Genomic DNA, 19,065 nt, shown 5'->3' with positions numbered 1-19,065 from the left:
GCAGCTGACATCAGGGAACCAGAGCCAGTGGGGTCTAGCCAGGGGTTCTCTCCCTCCATTAGGTTTCAGGACCTTGCTGTACCGAATGGTAGAGAGTAAGGGGTTTCTTACAGGGATTAGATCCCAGGCTGTGGTGGAGCTGGTATGTGCAGGCAGTGTGCAGGCTATTGGCTCCGCATCTAGGGGTCGGGCCTGTGTCATGGTCACAGTAGAGACACAAGCAGAAACACAAGATTCATTAGGCTTGGGTTTGGAACCTGCACGCCATCATTTCTGCATCACAGCTTGCCTAAGGCAAGTCATGTGGACTAACCAGGTCAAGATAGGTAATTTGCCAGGCTCACAGAGGGAAGGAAATGCAAAATTGCATGTCAAGAGGTGTGGATATAAAGAGTATGAATTGGGCCAGGAAAATGATCTGTAAGGGCAGCAAAGTAACCACTTACGATCCGAATTCTAGTGGCCTTTAGTTTGTATCTACCTCACCCAGACCAGACATCACATTGTAGTAGAGCTGTTGATTTACAGATCTTGTCTTCTCTCCTTTGACGGCAGGGACTGTCTTACGTACGAATATACCCCTATTTTTCCTAGCTCATTACCTTGCATATAGTAGATCCTGAAAATTGTCGAGTTAATGAGTGAAGCCGTTTCTGGGCTTTCAAATCGAAAGTCCTAGGGTGGCAGCCCCAATTTTCAAAATTCGGGAGGTACTCAGTGAGGTGCCTTTTTGGTATTTCTTTCCATCATCATGAACTTCTCCCTCCCTTCTCTGGTCGCCTTCCCATTCCTACCCTCCGTCCTGCCCCACCCGCATCTAGAGATGAGAGAATTGCTCTAATAAACATAACCACTCTTCCAGGTTTGTATTTTACAACAAATCCTTCAAACGTTCAGTGGATAAAGATTCTTCGGGCACTTACTATGAACGCCGTACATTAAGAAACCAAAGGGATTAATGGACATGACTCACCTGTTAAATCACAAATTTTAAATTGAAAGGGACAGATCATCGTGAAATTTAAAAAGAGCTAAGAGTGTAATGAGTTACACAAGTTCAGAACGACCGGCCGTGTAGCATAAAATGGGATGACTTCACCTCAAGGGGGGTCGTGAAAGCTTAGCACAGGCCAAGCGTGTGGCACAATCACCTATCTTTGGACTCCATTGACAGCAGTAGTAGTGGTAGTAATAGCTAACATCCCTTGAGTGATTACTCAAGCCATGCCCTGTTGTAAGCATTTTGTAAGGATTAGCTCATTTAATCCTCATGGACAACCTGTCAGGAGAGCCTAAAATGTTTCCATTTTACAGATGAGAAAGTGGAGGCACAGAGCAGATGTGTAGCTGACCCAGTGTCAGTATGCCGTGGAGCCTCGAGAGGAGCGTGGGGCGTGACGCATGGCCCCTTGCTAGCAGGTCAAGTGCCGGAAATGGAAAGCCCCATAATCTGGGTCTCTCCTGAACTGGTCAATCCATGTTTGCAGTCTTGGTTTCGAGAGGATAGCAAAACCAAAAGGTGTCCCAGGCCAGATGAGACAGGGCTGGAAACCCACTCCAATGGCTGGAGAACTCAGAGGCACATGGGCCCCAATATTTAAAGGCTTCTGTGTGAAAGAAGAAGAATCCTATTTTGTAGGGCTGGGTGGGACCAGAAAAAAGAAGGAAGGAGGAGGAAGAGGAAGAGGCACGTCTGCTCCCCAGGGAAGGTAGGTACATGGCTCCTAGAATCTCACCTGCCCAGACCACAGAAGGGATTCCTGCTGTTGGCTGGAGGTTGGACTGGATTTCAAGCCACAAACTCGTGATAAGAACAGCTTTGTTGGTGGTGTTCACTCCTCCATTTCCAGGATCTGGGAGAGTGTGTAGGCGCAGACTGGGAGCACAGTCATTGAATATATGAAAGGATGAACACACAAAAACTAGGATGTCTCACATAAAAACCTGTGCTTATTTGTTCTCAAAAGCTGGAAGATTTGGCAACAGTGGGCCCACATATTTGTGTGTGTGGGAAGTGAACGCTATACCAGTGTTTGGCATTGCCCCCCACCCCCGCCCAGATTCACCCAGTTCTGTTCTCTGTCTGGGACTGGGCTTTACTGCCTCTGGGTTAATCACTGAAATCTCTGCAAACTTTCAATGTCAATGAAATCGAATTCTGCAGTTGAGTTCTAAGGTGGAAAATATCTGGGATGCCTGGGTGGCTCAGTCGGTTAAGCATCTGCGTTCAGCTCAGGTTCAGTTCAGATCCCAACCAGGGTCCTGGGATCGAGTCCTGCCTACCGGGTTCCTTGCTCAACAGGGAGCCTGCTTCTCCCTCTGCCTGCCACTCCCCCTGCTTGTGCTCTCTCTCTCTCTGACAAATAAAATCTTAAAAAATAAAGTGGAGAAATTTTGTCAGTTAACAGATTGCATTATTTGAATATCAAGAAAATTGTCTACCTGACATTTTCATTAATCAAGTCACTCAAGATAAATCTTATTACTTTCATAATATTAGCAGAAAATAGATAAGTCATCTATTCTGACAGCAAGGGAAGAGAACATAATTTTTTTTGAGAATATAATTTTTAAAAAGATGTTACTTATTTGACAGAGAAGCAGGCAGAGGGGCAGAGGGAGAGGGAGAAGCAGACTCCCTGCTGAGCAGGGAGTCCAACGTGGGGCTGGATCCCAGGACACTGAGACCATGACCTTAGCCGAAGGCAGATGTCTAACCGACTGAGCCACCCAGTTGACCCTGAGAATGTCTTTGCTAAGTGAGAATTTTAAAAAATATATAAGTATTATATACAGTGTGTATGTGTGTGTGTGTGCATGTAAATATATATATATATATATATATATATATATATATATATTTTTTTTTTTTTTTAAATCATGAAAGTGCTGCTTTCACAAGCTAATGACCAGGGTGCTGAGGAGTGCTGATAACTTCTAAATGCTGAAAGACAAATGCCACTCCTTGGACACATCCTCCTACAAGAAACAGACATTCTGCCTCAGACACGCACTTCCTAACATAAGCGATAGAGAATGCAGCAAAAATTTGGAGATTTCTTCAGTGACCTTCCAGTTTTTTCTCTATTGATTTCCTTTCACACTGTGAAAGGAAAGATCACTGTGATAAACTGTCTCAGTGAGTAAGTTACCTGCCTGCGAAAAGCAGAGAGCCCAAATCATAAATCCAAATGGATTCAGAAGAGTGATGAAGATGTCAGCTGTGAAAACAATGGGCCTTTTCACCAATAATTCGTTGTTTTTGTTTTTCCCCAGTACCCCAAGACTGATTTCAACATCGACTCGCTGTGCTTAGTGATGTGAAGATGTTCTGATCCCTGGGAAATCAGTTTCTGGCACGCAGGAAATAAATGTGTCTCATTCTGAATTGTTGCCAGTCACTGAGAGAACAAAGAGTCAAATTGCTAGTTGTCGGAAACCAGGAGTTTAAGTGCATCCTTGAAGCCAGGATGTTGGCTCTGTGCTCGGATGGACAGAAACAGCACTTTCTCTACCGAAAGACCATGCTATGTAATAGCCAGGAGACGAAGTCAAAATCACTCCATTTCAGACCCTTAAGTTCATGTAAAAATAAGAACTCACAAATATTTTTGATATTTAAAATAAAATATTTTATATCAATTCTTAGCTTCTGATGAGATTTCCCTTTTTCCCTCCACGGTATGGGTTTTAAGATGTATTAAGTAAAATACAAACATGTACACACACACACACACACACACGCCCAATATATAAATGATCACATACATAAAGCATTTCCCCGAGAAAATGCAAAGATGCAAGGGAAATTTTTATGTAGGGCTCAGACAACTTGCCATAAAACACAAGGTCCCCATTGGAAGAGGTTGGGTGGTTGGTCATTTTTTTCATGCAAAAAATCTGGTAGGAGGATAGGAATCCACCTCCTGGGGTTGGACTGGCTGCTTCTAAGCTCTGAAGTTTACCATTCCATGAATTAATTCTTCCAGTGATTATTGCCATAAACAAACTGTTCCTTGGGAGAGGAGAGGCAGGTTGGAAAGTCGTATGTATTTATATACAAGCCACGAGCAGTATACAGAACGTAGTTCTCCAGTGTTGACCGTGAGCATGACCCCGTTAGCTAAACAAGTGACCTAAAGATTTTTCGTAACGTAAAGTAAGTAACGTAACGTAACGTAACGTAAAGTAACGTAAAGCTTTTCCGAAACTTCACCACTGACCAGGCCTGAAGTGACCTGGATCACGGAAAGGACAGCAGATTCAGATTATGACTCTTTCAAGGGAGATATTTTTTTACTAAATTAAAAATTTTGGTCCCTCCATTTTAGAAAGCACTTCCCAAGTCTGCAAGACACACTCCTCCATGCCCTTTGTTTCTACCTCTGTAGACATTGGTTTTGGGTGGGGCATGACTTCCCAAGTTCCTCAACACTCATTCTCATCCTCTATCAGAGATCTTAAAACCCTGAACAAATGCGGAGTGAAGGAATGGATGAGAGAAGACTCTCAGATCTTTTAACTTAGCTGTAAGTTACGGAATGCCACATAATTCCTTGTTCCGTGTGTGAGTGCTTGGGACATGTTCTTAAACAGACAAACACATACTGCTCGAGTCAACTGGGAATCTTCCCCAGAAAGCATTTCAAAAGAGTGCGAGAAATCACAATGTTTCTGTTCCACTCTACGTATATTATTTTAAAGTACACTGGAAATTTTAAATGTGTACAAATTCAGAGGTTTGAGAAACATCAAAAGCCATAGATAGAAGTTTAGGAAGCGGAAGGCTACGAACTTCCCTTCTCATGTAATCCATGCTTAATTTTGCATTCCTCACAGGTGAGCAGGCAGTGCCTAGAATGGAGGCAAAAACAGAAGTTTGTGGTTTGACACTGCAAGGTCTAGTCTTAAGACAACATTGCCGAGAGACTTTTCTTTTTGTCTTTCTTTTCTTTTGAGACAGAGAGAGCTCGAGCAGTGGGGAAAGGGCAGAGGGAGAGGGAGGGAAAGAATCTCAAGCAGACTCCATGCAGTGCATGAGCCCAGTGCGGGACTTGATCCCACGATCCTGAGATTATGATCTGAGCCGAAATCGAGAGTCCGATGCTTAACCAACTGAGCCACCCAGATATCCCCTAAGAGACATCATCTACATTAAAGTTCACAGGAGCTGTTTCTTGGTGAGAGACTCCCAGAATTTCATCCCCCCGAAAGGGCCAATAATGATCTTCATGCCCATTGTTTTCATGTTGCCTCTAGAATAGAATCCACTGTAACAAGTGAGGGTCTTTGGAGAAATGTGTCCCCACCACTAGTCCTATAAATATTCTCTCTCTATATAGCTATATATATATAGCTCTAAATATATAGGTATTTCTAAATAGCTATTATACACTGAGCACTTACTGTCCTAAATAATCATTTCTATTCCTTACAATATGTCATGAAAACAGTTCTGATCACCATTTTCTATAGAGGAGAAAAGTGAAGATGAGAGAGTGTGAGAAACTCGTCCAAGGTTAGCCAGCTTTGTAAGTGGTAGAACTGGTTTCGAACAGGTACTCGAAATGCAGAGGGAATGTCGTTAAGTCCAGGGCTCTGGACTTAAGGACACCTTATGTGTCCTTAATGGAGCTCACATCTCTGAATAGGAATCATGATACACATTAACCTAAAAGGGTTCTGAGAAGTCCTGCAGCAGAGTAACCTGTTCCCGTTGTATGTGGCCCTGTGATGGTAGATGCCATGTCTGCTGATGATGGCATTCTTTCCACTACACATCGCCTTGAATGCAGTAGGTGCTCATGAAATGTTGAGCAAATGAAATAGGTAATTATTTGAGTAAGTTGAGTAATAAATAATTATTATTGAAATTGAATAGCAACAACTCAAAACTGGAGAGTTAAAGAGGTTTTTTTTCCCCAATATATGGATACTTAGATAATTGTTTACTATTATAAGTGGTGAAAAGGCCTTCGTTGAACTTGTTGTAAGTCCTTTCTTTACAATCCCTCAATCAAAAAGATCACAAACCTGTTGCAACAACATGGATGGAGTGAGAGCGTATTATGCTGAGCAAAGCAAGTCAGTCAGAGAAAAAGGCCATAGGGTTTCACCCATATGTGGAATTTAAGAAACAAAACAAATGAACAAAAGGAAAAAGAGAGAGAGAGAGAGAGACAAACCAAGAAACACTCTCAGCTCTAGAGAACAAACAGATGGTCGCCAGAGGGGAGGCGGTGGGGGATGGGCGAAACAGGGGATGGGGAGGAAGAGGACGCTTGTCATGATGAGCACCGACCATCACTAGATTGCACACCCAGAACTAACAGAACACTGTATGTTAACTGTACTGGGATTAAAAATAAGAACTGAATAACAAACCTGTTATGCCCTGGACCAAAACCAGCCCCACGTAGCTGGTCTTCAAAGGAATGGAATTTACTCTGGCATACTCGTATGTATGACGCCTTTCCAAGGGCAAATCCCAAGACACCTGCAACTGTAAAAGCAGGTTAGGACAGATCATTGAAAAGTTCAGAATCTCCTCCATTAATGATCTTCTAGAACTTTCTACGTGAACCGTAGTAATTTTTACGTGAAAAGTACCACGATAAATCAACAAACAAAATCTCTGCCAGTGAATCTCCCTATTAAAGAGCAGGATTGGGAAATGGAGACTTTCTGATCTCCTCAGTTTTGAGCTGGTCGTGGAAGGGCCGGGATAGAGGGAGAGAAGGTGCTGTCTCAGAGACTGGCAGCCAGAGGGAGGCCCAGTGGGCGAATGAATGTCTGAGGCCACCACAGAAGGAAGGGGAGGGGTTTGGGTTGTGGCTATAGGTAGCTTCCAAACTCCTTGGCAGGAAATCCCCTTAACTCTCTCAATGGGTTAGAGAAGGGGGAGCCATGACCCATCTTGCCAGCCAGGAGGAGCGGTCACAAGGCAGAGGGAACCTCCCTAGGAGAAACCCTCAACCTGCTCTTCTTGCTGGGAATGGGGTTTCAGCCCACACACTGGACTGCATCCTCTTTTTACCTAACAGGTCTATGTATAATGAGTGGAATAAGACAAGCCCCCACGTTTGTGGTTAATGTAGTATTAGAAAGTCCCTGCTTTTTGAAAAGTATTCATTGGCTAGGTCCATCATACAAGATATTTTGAAAAAGCTGGCCAAAAGAAGAAAATTCAAAACCTTAATGGCTCTATCATTCAGAGGCTCTGTTGTTGGTCTCTCTTTGGTCCAGGCTTTAAAGAGGCCTGTTGAAGGTGGGGTCCCTACTGCCTAGCCTTATACCAGAAAGTGCTGCAGGAACTAAGAAATGCAAAGAGACAAAAACATGGAGACCGATTTTTCAGAGTGTCAACACACGCAATTTCATTGGCCTGAAAATCCATATATCCAGTTGCTATAAACATCCTTAAAAAAAAAAAAAAAAAAAGAATTTGGTTTTTTTTAACTTCTATAACTTACGTGCAACTTTGGGCAATGATCCAAATTTTGGGTTAGATGCTAAATAACCTAAGGAACAATACAGAAATACATTATTATTTCATTTTATAACTTACTCAGATTTATAAAGTATAAATGTTTATAATATGCGTAGATTCTCAATCTAAAGAGAAGGTTTTTAAAGAGTTAAAAGTCAGTCCTTGATGGAACTTAACTCTCAAACCACCTTTTTTGGCAGATTGCCAAAATGTGTAGAAAAAGAATATGAAACAGAAAATTCAAGAGTGATTTAAAGATACCAAGGTGAGGGGGCGAGCAGGGGGGCATCTGGGTGGCTCGGCTGGCTGCAGTCCACCTTTTGGTTTCTGTTCAGGTCATGAGCTCAGGGTCGTGAGATCAAGACCCATGTCAGGCCCCCTGGTCAGCAGAGTCAGCTTGGGATTCTCTCCATCACCCACTGCCCCTCCCCCACTCGTGCTCTCTCACAGTCACGTGGTCTCTCTCTAAATAAGTAAAATTTTAATAAATAAATAGAGATATCAAGGCATGGCTCCAGGTTGGCACAGTCCGTGGAGCATGCAACTCTTGATCCCGGGGTTTTAAGTTTGAGCCCCATGCGGTGTGGAAATTCCTAAAAAATAAAATCTTTAAAAAAAAAAAAAAAGCTATCCAGACAAAGGCAGAACTAACAACATAGTTCCAAGCAATTAGGCATCGCCTCCTCCTCCTTTTAAGTAACTGAACACAAAGTTTCAGTTTAGAGATTCATAGCCTGTCGATCATAATTTTTACATGAAAACATTAAAATCTGTGGTAGGCAGAGTTATGGTCTCCTAAACATGTCCACATCCCAATCCCTGAAAACTATGAAGAAAATGGAGTTAAGGCTGCTAATTAGATCATTTCATTTTTATTTATTTATTTTTAATATTTTATTTATTTGTCAGAGAGAGAGAGAGCACAAGCAGAAGGAGCAGCAGGCAGAGGGAGAAGCAGGCTCCCCGCTTGATCCCAGGACTTGATCCCAGGACTCTGGGATCATGACCCAAGCTGAAGGCAGACGCCCAACCGACTGAGCCACCCAGGTGTCCCCAGATAACTTTAAAATAGGAAGATTATCCTGGATCATTTGGGTGGACCCGATGTAATCAAGATATAATCATCCTGAATGTGGAAGAGGGATTCAGAGACAAACCAGAGAGACGGCAGAATGACAAGAATTTGCCTCAGTGTTGCTGGCTTTGCAGACAGAGGAAGGGGCCATGAGCCAGGGATTGTGGGTGGTCTCCAGAAGCTGGAAAGGGAACGGAAGGCCCAGACCAACCTCCCCTGAATCCCAAGGAAGCTAGCATTGCTGGCACTTTGATTTCTGCCCACCGAGACTTGTTTTAGATTTCCAACCTCCGAAACTTGAGATTAAAAAATTTGTATTGCTTTAGGCCACTATGCTTGTGGTAATTTATTACAGCAGCCACAGAAAACTAATACCCAAACCTGGAAAAGTATATTTGCACACATGTGGGAGACTGTAGATTTTAAGCAATTTAGTGTCAATAAAACATAATCCCTATAGATATGGTGGCCATATTTTTTTGTTGTTAGAAATGGTCTGACAGGGTGGCTGACTGGGTGGCTCAGTGGTTTAAGCCTCTGCCTTCTGCTCAGGTCATGATCGCAGGGTCCTGGGATTGAGCCCCACATCAGGATATCTGCTCAGCAGGGAGCCTGCTTCCCCCTCTCTCTCTGCCTGCCTCTCTGCCTACTTGTGATCCCTCTCTCTCTCTCTCTCTCTCAAATAAATAAATAAATAAATAAATAAATAAAATCTTAAAAAAAAAAGAAAAGAAATGGTCTGACAAATGCATGCTACCGATTGATGAACACATTTCTATAAAAAGGCTATCTTCAAGTTATAAAAGTGAAATCAGGGGTGCCTGGATGGCTTGGTCAGTTGGGTGGCCAACTCTTGGTTTTGGCTCAGATCATGATCTTAAGGTCCTGGAATCCAGCTCCATGTCAGGCTCAATGCTCAGTGGGGAGTCTGCTTGAGGATGTCTCTCCCTCTCCCTATCTCCCCACTTGTGATCTCTTTCTCTAAAATAAATAATAAATCTTTAAAAAATGAAATCATATTTAATAAATCAACTTCAAAGACAAGAGTAACACTGAGTGAGATGGGATTCTCCTAGACGTATGACCTATATGGTCTTTGAGACCCCAGAAAGAACCAGAACATTTTCTCTCACGTTGTTTGCTGGGTACAATACTCTTTTTAAAGTCCTGGTGATCAGCAGTGTTCAGTATAGTGTTCAGTACAGCTTCAACAAAGTCAAGTGCCTTCTTGTTGTCTGGGGCCCAAGCAGGGCCTAAAGGTGCTCTCATTAGATGGAAATAAGAAGAAAGAAGAGCGTTAGATGGGAAATGTGAAAAACTCTAAGAGTCAGGGAGAGGCTCTCTGGGGAGATGCTGGGTGCTCCTAGTTTCTGGGTCTGTTGTTCAGATTGGACAGGGTGCCAGCACGCTGGTGGAGTTCTGTGCCACATATCTCCTTTTCTGGAACCCGCTGCTGAAGGAGACACTCTGTCTAACCGTAGCAGAGCCTGAGCCAAACACAGGGACTCCCGCGCACAGAAAGGCACAGCATTGGTTTCCTGGGCTCTGACATGTTACCACAAACTTAGTGGTTTAAAGCAACACAAATTTGTTCCTTTACAGTACTGGAGGTCAGAAGCTCAAAACGAGTCTCCCTAGGTGACTCGGTCCATGGGGGTGGCCATACCAAAATATGGCAGGAGTGTCTTCTTGTTGCCTCCCCTCCCTGGGAGGAGGGGTTATAAACAACGGAAACTCATTTCTCAGTTCTGGAAGCTGAAGTCCAAGGTCAGGTGCCAGCATGGTTGGGTGAGGGTCCACTTTTGGGGTTGCAGACTTCTTGCTGTGTCATCAGGAGATGGCAGGAGCTAGGAGCTCTGTGGGATCTCTTTTCCAAGGCCACTAAGCCCCTTCCTGAGGGCTCTATCTCCCTGTTAAAGACCCCATCCCCCAATACCACTGCATGGGGTGTTAAAGAGTTCACCATGTGAATTCAGACCATGGTCCTGGGCTAACATCAAGGTATCGGCAGAGCTGCCTTCTTCTCCGAGGCCCAGGGTTTCTTGCCTTTCCAGCTTCTAGAGGCAGCCACGTCCGCCGGCTCACGGGTCCCGCCTCTGTCTTCACAGCCAGAGCTGTTGAACCGAGCCCTTCTCCCGCTGCCATCCCTCTGCTCTGCCTTCTGATCCACTCCTGCATTTTTCATGAGCCTTTTGATTACACCGGGCCCATCCAGATAATCCAGAATGATCTCTCTATTTTAAGGTCAGCTGATGAACACCCTTTCAGTCCACTTGCAACCTTAATTTCCCTTTGCCATGTAACCTACTATAGACACTCAGCCTGGAGAGGGGGGGACTTAGTCTGAAAATTAGCAAAGACCGGCCTAAATAAATCCCTCACCAAAAAACAAAGGCCAAGTGCCAAGAAGCTGCCAGGAGGGCCAGTGAAAACTGGGCTTTCTTAAGTTTAGTTGTTCAATAGATCTAGAATCTTACCTTGGTGGACTAGTCCTTGGGTGGCAAGCATGCTCACAAGAGAGAAAGGCAAAGCTGTAAAAGAAAAATGTCTTTCGTTATCGCTATTTCCAAGCTTGGCACCCGATCCAGAAGTCATAGGAAATTAGTCTGGGATTTTTTTTCTCTTATCTACCTGGGCAACGAGTTCTTTTTGTTTTTGTTTTTAAATTTCTTTTCAGTGTACCAGAATGCATTGTTTATGTACCACACCCAGTGTTCCATGTAATACGCTGGGCAACGAGTTTTCAGTCATTTGTTATTTCACTTCTTCAACAAATATTTATTAAATGCCGCAGGCAGAATTTTCTTGAGATCTGCCCCAGTCCTTCAACTTGAAGCCCAGCAAGAAGGGGATAAAACCTAACCCCATGCTACTCCCTCCCTGCCTATCTGCTTTTAGAGCGCCCCCCCCCACCCCCTGCACCAGATTCGGAGCATGACCTAGAACAAAGGCATCCCAGCGTGTGTGCCCGCTTAGCTGTTGAACTGGGGAGTTTGCTTTAAGCTGTGGCTTTGGAAATTTTTAATCCCATGTAAAATTAAAAAAACCCTATAAACTCCGTCATACCCCACCTAGGACCCTTCCTAGCTTTTTGTCTTGAGTGATACTTTGCTGCACAATTTGGGGAGGTCTATTTTCTGAAGATGACAAGATGATCGTACCGTGTTAAACATGGGTGGTGTTGAGCTATGATTTTTGAGACAGGCAAGTTAGTCTGGCAAAGGCAGTTTCTAGTTCTATCAAAATGCAACACTTCTTCTAAGAGCAGAGAGCGCAGATAAACATCTAGCTCTTCCTAGCAATACAGAAAAATCGAAGAGCTACCGATTTCTCCATTCCTATCTACCTGATGGTAGATGAATGGGTCATACTGAAATGTTAATCTTCTAGTGCTCACTTAAGTTACTGATTCATTGGCTATAAAACACACACACACACCCACACACACACCCACCCACCCCATGCATTTCTAGGAGCACAGTCAATAATCATAATAATGTATTATGAATATCAAGTTCTAAAGTGTTTCTTTCCGATCCTTTGACACTGAACTTGGCTAATCTTAGAAATCAAGATGCATATTTCAAAGTATACATTATCCCAATGCTGCAAAACACTGGGACTAGATCTATAGGCTCCATCATGACATTTTCAAATGGCAAATCATGAATTTTTTAAATTGGAAGAGACTTGAATACACAGTGTGAATTCACACCCTCGTCTTACATAAGGCAGGCCTGGCAGGAGGACGTACGAAGTCCCTGCTCAAAAGTGAGTCATTACCATGGTTCTAATGGGACACCGAGGTTCGTTTATTGTGGCAAATACCATGTTAACGAAGATTAAGAGGGGAGCAATTACCTCTCTTCCAGAAGCTTTCTTCTTGACATTCTCGGATAATCTTCGAAATCTCTCCCCTGTGGATGTGCAGTTTTGATTTCGGACAAAACAACAGACTCTGTAAGGAAAGTTGTGTGGTGAGTTGACCGGAATCATGAGCAAAGCCTGTGCAGTTTTCCCTAGAGGAGCGCAGGGAGGACTCTGGACTCCGGTCACCCAGAGTGTGTGCTGTGTGGCTGCCAGCAGTCATGACTGGTCTCAGCCAGTACCTTCCAACCCTGAACGCTGGACGGGTTTAGGCAAGGAAAGAATCCTAGCGGGAGAAGCAGAGTGATTCACTGACTCAAGCACGGAATGGATATCTGGTCAGAATGAATGACCGCCGAGACCCGAGTTTCTTTCCAACCTCCAGTTCTCTGTCCACGCGGCTCACTCTCCCTGCAAGGCTTCTCGCCCCCCTTGCCTGCCCGGCATCCTTAGGACCCAACTCAGTATTGCCTCCTGGGTGAAGAAGAGATGTCCCCTCGGGCACGATGTTTATGTATCCGGGATCCCTCTAAGAGCAGGGGACTGCATAGTTATTTATAGATCGGGCATTCCGATTCACCTATTTCTACTTCTGTTGGCATTTTAAGGCCATGAACTCCTCAACAGACTGCTTTTTATTTGTCTACTCTTTCTTTCTTTTTTAAAGATTTTATTTATTTATTTGACAGAGAGAGACACAGCAAGAGAGGGAGCACAAGCAGGGGGAGTGGGAGAGGGAGAAGCAGGCTTCCCACAGAGCAGGGAGCCCGATGCCATGAGGGGCTCCATCCCAGGAACAGAAGGCAGACGCTTAAGGACTGACCACCCAGGTGCCCTGACTAATCTATTTTCTGTCTTTTTTTTTTTTTTTAAGATTTTATTTATTTATTTGACAGACAGATCACAAGTAGGCGGAGAGGCAGGCAGAGAGAGAGAGAGAGGATGAAGCAGGCTTCATGCTGAGCAGAGAGCCCAATGCAGGGCTTGATCCCAGGACCCTGAGATCATGACCTGAGCTGAAGGCAGAGGCTTAACCCACTGAGCCACCCAGGTGCCCCTCTACTTTCTGTCTTAACAGGTTCTTTTACACGTTTGTGAGTGGTCTGCACATAATTTCTGGTGGAAATACTGACGTGGTTGACATGATCATTTTTTACTAGATCCATAGTATTCTTTTTATCCTATCAATACGCTACAATCTGGACTAACTCCCACCATTTAAGACCCTCCCCCTTTTGCGCTCATGTATTATTCACTCGTGCTTGCCTACCTTCTCCGTTCCTTTTCTCCCCTGCCCATCACTGCCATTCTGGGGTTTAATGGGGCTCATTTGTTGATATGCATTGTTGTACAATGGTCATTGTTGCGGGTACGGACATCTCTTTTATGCCAATGGCATTGTTTTATATATTTAATATTACTCAAAAAATGTTTTCAACTCAGCTCGATGCGCTTAAGATCTAACTGCTGTTAGGTCACTGTTCTAACTGTTCTCGTCGCTGTTACTGTTCTAACTGCTGACGAATTCTCCAGCATGTCTCCTTACAGTCTCCTGTGAGAACATCTGTAGAGAGATACCTAGAAGTAAAAATAGAGGACACGTGTATTCCCAATTGCAGAGTCTTACTGGAGTTCTCTCCCCGATGACTGCATCAGTATCGACTCATACCAACAATTCCTGAATGTTCCTCTGTGTCTGCAGAGCTTACCTGAGAGCTAGTTAAGCTGGATTCGAAGCAGGTTAGAGTAAAGAACAGACTTTGGAACATCTGGCATTCTCCACTTTTCTAAATGTTGATAGTCTAAGTACAACGCAGTTATTTTATTCTTACCTGCATTTCTCTGATAACTAATGTGTTTGAGAATCTACATATTTTTCAGCCCCAATGCCCTTCTCCTCGCATGTTGAAGCAATCCCTCAGCAAACCTCGGTTGTCATCTTGGGTTATACAGAGGCTCCATACTTTTTCATTGTGGTAAAAGACACAAAACTTAGTATTTGTCATTTTAAAGTACACAATCCACGCACTAAGGACACCCACAATGCTGTACAGCCACGACCCCAGTCTAGTTCCATAAATTTCTTGTCATCCCAAAAGGAAATTGTATACTCATTAAAGAGCCTCTCCTCATTCCCTGCTTCCCCCCAACCCTTAGGTGCCTGGCAATCATGAATTTGTTTTTAGTCTCTATGGATACGTAAGTGCCATCATACACTATGTTTCCTTTCATGGCTGTCTTCTCTCCCTTTGCATGATGTTTTCATGGTTCATCCATGCTGGAGCACGTGTCAGTAATTCATTTCCTTTTTGTGGCTCTAGAATATTCCATTGTATGGATATACCACATTTTGTTTATCCAGCCACCTACTGATGGGTATTTGGGTCATTTCTATCTTTTGGCTGTTGTGAGTAGAGCTGCTCTGAACGTGGATGTGTGAGTTTTGTTTGAACATCTGTTCTCAATTCTGCTGGGCCGTACGGTAATTCTATGATTAATTTGTTGAGGAACTGCCAGATTGTTTTCCACAGCAGCTGCACCGTTGTACAATCCCACCAACAGAGTATGAGAGATCTAGTCTTTCCACATTCTTGTCAACACTTCTCATTTTCTCTTTTGTTTCTGTTCCTTTCCAAATTAGCACATTAAATTTTTTAAAATATAACTTATTTAGTTAATTTAAGGTAAATAAACAAAATTGTTTCTGTTTTGAATTATGGTCATGCTAGTGATTGTGAAATGGTATTTCATTGTGGTTTTGATTTGCATTTCCCTAATGACCAATGACATTGATCATCTATTCATTTGCTTGTTGGCCATTCACATATTTTCCTTGGAGAAATACTGATTTAAGTCCTTTGTCCATTTTTTTAAAAAAATTGGGCTGTCTTTTTGTTGTTGAGTTGTCAGAGCTCTTTGTATATTGTGAATACTAGACCTTTATCAGATATGTGATTTGAAAATAATTTTATCCATCTCTGGGTGGTTCATTCATTTTTTAAACAAATTCTATTTAATTTTTCCCTTGCTGTACAAGTCACACTTGTATTTCCTTGTTTGTGAATTATTTATGTAGGACCTCTGCCATTTACTGCTTGGATATTCAGTGTTTTTCTTGAAGTGCAGCTCTTTGGCTTCTGAGTCTTCCCTTGCTGATTTTGCCAATGTTCCTTTTTGGACTCTTTGTAGTAGATGTCAATGAGGATGATGGTCACCATTTCTTGAGCACTTTCCCATGGGCCATGCACTGTGCCAAGCACTTTATATGCATGATGATAAGGTGAAGGACCCTGTGGCATCTGTGCCTTCAGAGTTCTACAAATAGCTCAAGTAGGTAGACCTCCATTTTCTTTCTTTACAACTCCCCACAGCACAGCGGCCAGATGATAGCGGTCAGGGTGAGTCATGGCGGTGAGAGGAGCTGTTCCCCCTCTCCACTTACCTTAGTTGCTCAGCAAGCACTCCTTATCCCTGTGTCAATATCTCTTCTTGGTTCTGCCAGTGGCTGCGGCAAAGGTAGGGAACACTTCCCTTCCTCGTCTGCCTCAAACACACCATATATCTCCACATCTGGGGTCAGGAACCCTGACCACTACAGCCGCTATGAGTTCTGCTGTCAAGACTGATGCTTCTGCACTGTCTCCCCAGAGGAGCTCTGGTGATCCTTTCTTGTATAGTCATACATGTTTCATGGCTCTCTATTTCACAGAGGCAACTTGGGTGTCTACATTTTCCTTGTGACTTGATACCATTTGTCTGTTTGCCTCTCCTAAACTTTGCTCCTTAAACATCCCCTCCTTCATGAAACCATTTTTAGCTGGAAAAGTTGATGCTAGAGAACATGAACTCCATTTACCCACCAAAATACTTTCTTTTTGCTTCATGTATGTGTCCCCGAAACATACAATATGCATTCTTCACCCTTTGCAAGACTGTGCCCCTGTTAAAGCCACGGTTCTCAAGCTGAATGCTACTTGAGTAGTTAAGGAACACCTGTCAGCAGCATATATACTTCGTATGGCTAGCCTGGGCAACAAAATGTAAAAACAAGCATGATGTATCATTCTGTTAGATTCAATTAAGAGAGCTGCTCTGCCAAAGGCAAATTCTTCAGTCACTGACAGCCTGCATAAGAGTTAGGTAGGCTGGATTCTCAACAGGAAAGAGAAAAGAAAGGATTTTATAAATAAAATTTTAAAAGGCTCCTTTTCAAGAAAGCTAAAAAAACAAAACAAAACAAAACAAAACTTTCCTGTCCCATCCCATTGTCTCTGAACCCATCCAGCAAAGTGCCAGATTGAACACAGTAAGACCGACTGCTCAAGGATGAGGTTTAAGGAAAGTCCTAGGTGATGGTCCTCTTCAGTTGGCAGACTTCTGAATTAAAAATATACCTGCTTGCTTGGTGGTGGCAAATGGTGGCCTTTATCTTGGTTTCCGTGAGTAGACACTGAAGCCATGATGACTCTCTCTTTGATTCTCTTCTAGTTGAATGTGCTCAGCTTACTCGTTGACTCGATGTCTAAGGAAAGAAGGTCACCATCCAGTCACTACGGCTGAATTTGAGATCAACCTTAAAAACACCCTTAGCATCAGCTCAGCAATTTGGAAAACTTACTTTCATTTTGTCATTACTCTTAGTCTCCAACCACCCGCAGACTCATGTTGTAATGCTCCTTCCCCACCAACACACACACAAATTAACTCACTAGGGGGACAATTAGGATTTAGGTTGGAGTGAAATGACACACCACGCACAGTTTTACTACTTAAAAGTTTTACTACAAAAGGTTTCAATTCATTACAAGGTCACTAACTATAAGAAATATTTATTGAGTGTCTACTATGTGCCAGGCTAGGGGAAGACAAAAATTGGTGTTGAAGGAGCTCCTGGTCTAAAGGGGAAGACAGACAAGTCAGCAGCTCTCCAACATGCAAAGGGCTCCTTTACGGGTATACAGGGTACTAAGAAAGGAGAGGAAGAAAGTTCTATTCTCTCGGGTTAGTTCTGAAGACACCAAAGACTAAGACTGTTGAGTTTTCAAGGGATGGATGGACTCGGAGTCAGGAAAACCAGTTTGGAAGGTCCAGCCGAAGAACTGAGGGGACCCGAACCAAGACCTTGAGGAAGGTCTTGAATTTGAGTTTGGAAATGTGGGATTTGGTGCTTGTGGGGGCATACACTGGGATTAGCCAGTAGGAATGAGAATATTTGATAATTTGGTTCTGGAGTTACAGAATAGGGATACGCAGGGCACAGGAATTTGGGAGCAGCTGCCATAAAGATGAGAGGTAAAGCAAGAAACGAATAAAGTTGTCTATAAAGAGTCTTGGAAAATGTGAACGACGAGGCTAAGGGAATACCAACAAGAGAAGAAAAAAGGAAACAAAACAGGCTAAGGAAATGACTGAGAAGGAATAGTTGATAAGGCGTGGGGCGGGTTCCCAAAGGAGAGAACGAATTATTGGTACCACATGGCTCAGAAAAGTGATTTAGCAATATCGGGCATGTTTCCAGGTGGATCATGAACCCTCCCAACCCCACCTCTACCAACAATGGCCACGATGAGCAGTAAAGGGCAACTTTACTAGATCGACCCTATTTCTTGACGAGCTTCAGGAAGTTTTTGCTGACCTAAAGCCAAATTAGATCATCTTGGCATTAGGCGGCTGCCTCAAACCAGGGAGCAAAGGTACCAGGTCTCAGCTCTGGTGGTCAGGCCCCCTCGCACCCACTGAATCCCCGGTCCACATCTGAGCAAGCCTCCTGGGAGGGTCTTGACATCCGGGTGCAGCTCCCTCCACCATGCCCGGGTCGGGTTTGGGGTCCCTCCACTATTTCAGTGGTTGGGGCGGCAGGAACGCCGACACCAGGGCAGGGGGTGGGAGGCTTGCGGCAGGACGCGAGGACCGGCGCGTGCTCAGAGGGACAGCGGAGGGGGTCGCGCGGCCCTTCCCGGTGGCGGGGGAGGGAAGCCGGCCATCAGTCCTCAGGCGTCGCCTCATCTCCAGCCTCAGGCCGCCTGCACGACCTGGAGCCCCCCCCCCCCCCACGTTTGCCGGACCTGGGCCAGAGCTCGAGCCAGGCCAGAAGGGATTGACAGGGACGATTCTGGATGCCCCCCGCCCCTGAGGACCCCCGCAGGAAAGCGGCAGAGGAGCTGTCCCCTCTAAACCCCCCCGCCGCCCCCAGCTCCTCGCCGTGCCTCCAGCTGTCACCCGGGGCGGGCTCACCTGCGCAGGTAGGGATCCGGAGCCAGCCGCGCCCGGGCGCCCGCCGAGCCCCGCGGAGCCCGCCTGCTCCCGCGACCGCCGCCGCAGCCGGACTGCTCCCGCCTCCCGCGCCCCGCGGCCGCCGGCTCCCCACTCCTCTCTCCCCGCCGCCGGGTCCTCGCCTCCTGCGCAGCTGCCCGGGCCGCGTCTTCCTCCTCTGGCTCCGCCCCTCTGCGAGCGCACCCCACCCCCGCTGCGGTTCCTTTCTCTGGGGGTGACATCAGCGCCCCCCCGCAGCTGCTCAGGCTGAGATCCGGCTCTCGGGGACTCCCGCCTCACTCGGAGTCCCGACACCTAGTAGGTTCTGCCTTCTCGGTGGGGTTCACGTTATCTCCTTTCATCCGAAAGAACCGGGCAACAA

At 44.8% G+C, this 19,065-nt stretch overlaps 1 protein-coding gene across 1 annotated transcript; it reads right to left on the bottom strand.

The window, feature by feature from the left end:
- Window positions 1-4,671: 4,671 nt before the first annotated feature.
- OCIAD2 (OCIA domain containing 2) lies at window positions 4,672-18,857 on the bottom strand. Its single transcript, XM_059161822.1, has 7 exons — window positions 18,666-18,857; window positions 16,826-16,953; window positions 12,426-12,522; window positions 11,042-11,095; window positions 7,473-7,520; window positions 6,385-6,502; window positions 4,672-4,854 (listed from the first exon to the last, which is right to left on the bottom strand). Exons 2-7 carry the CDS (start codon window positions 16,889-16,891, stop codon window positions 4,788-4,790), a joined length of 450 nt encoding a protein of 149 aa, XP_059017805.1. The 5' UTR covers window positions 16,892-16,953; window positions 18,666-18,857; the 3' UTR covers window positions 4,672-4,787.
- Between the last annotated feature and the right edge of the window lie 208 nt (window positions 18,858-19,065).

The sequence above is a fragment of the Mustela lutreola genome, chromosome 1, assembly GCF_030435805.1.
Source record: "Mustela lutreola isolate mMusLut2 chromosome 1, mMusLut2.pri, whole genome shotgun sequence".
Lineage (NCBI taxonomy): Eukaryota > Metazoa > Chordata > Mammalia > Carnivora > Mustelidae > Mustela > Mustela lutreola.
The sequence above is the reverse complement of the archived record's forward strand: the minus strand, read 5'-3'. Positions and strand labels throughout refer to the sequence as shown.

Bases quoted from the DNA above. Each gene is read 5' to 3' on its own strand.
- OCIAD2 (XM_059161822.1), bottom strand. From the start codon at position 16,891: ATGGCTTCAGTGTCTACTCACGGAAACCAAGATAAAGGCCACCATTTG. The intron at 12,523-16,825 runs GTATATTTTTAA...CTTTCCTTACAG, and splicing joins TGCCACCACCAAGCAAGCAG to AGTCTGTTGTTTTGTCCGAA. The intron at 7,521-11,041 runs GTAAGATTCTAG...ATTGTTCCTTAG, and splicing joins CCAAGGACTAGTCCACCAAG to GTTATTTAGCATCTAACCCA.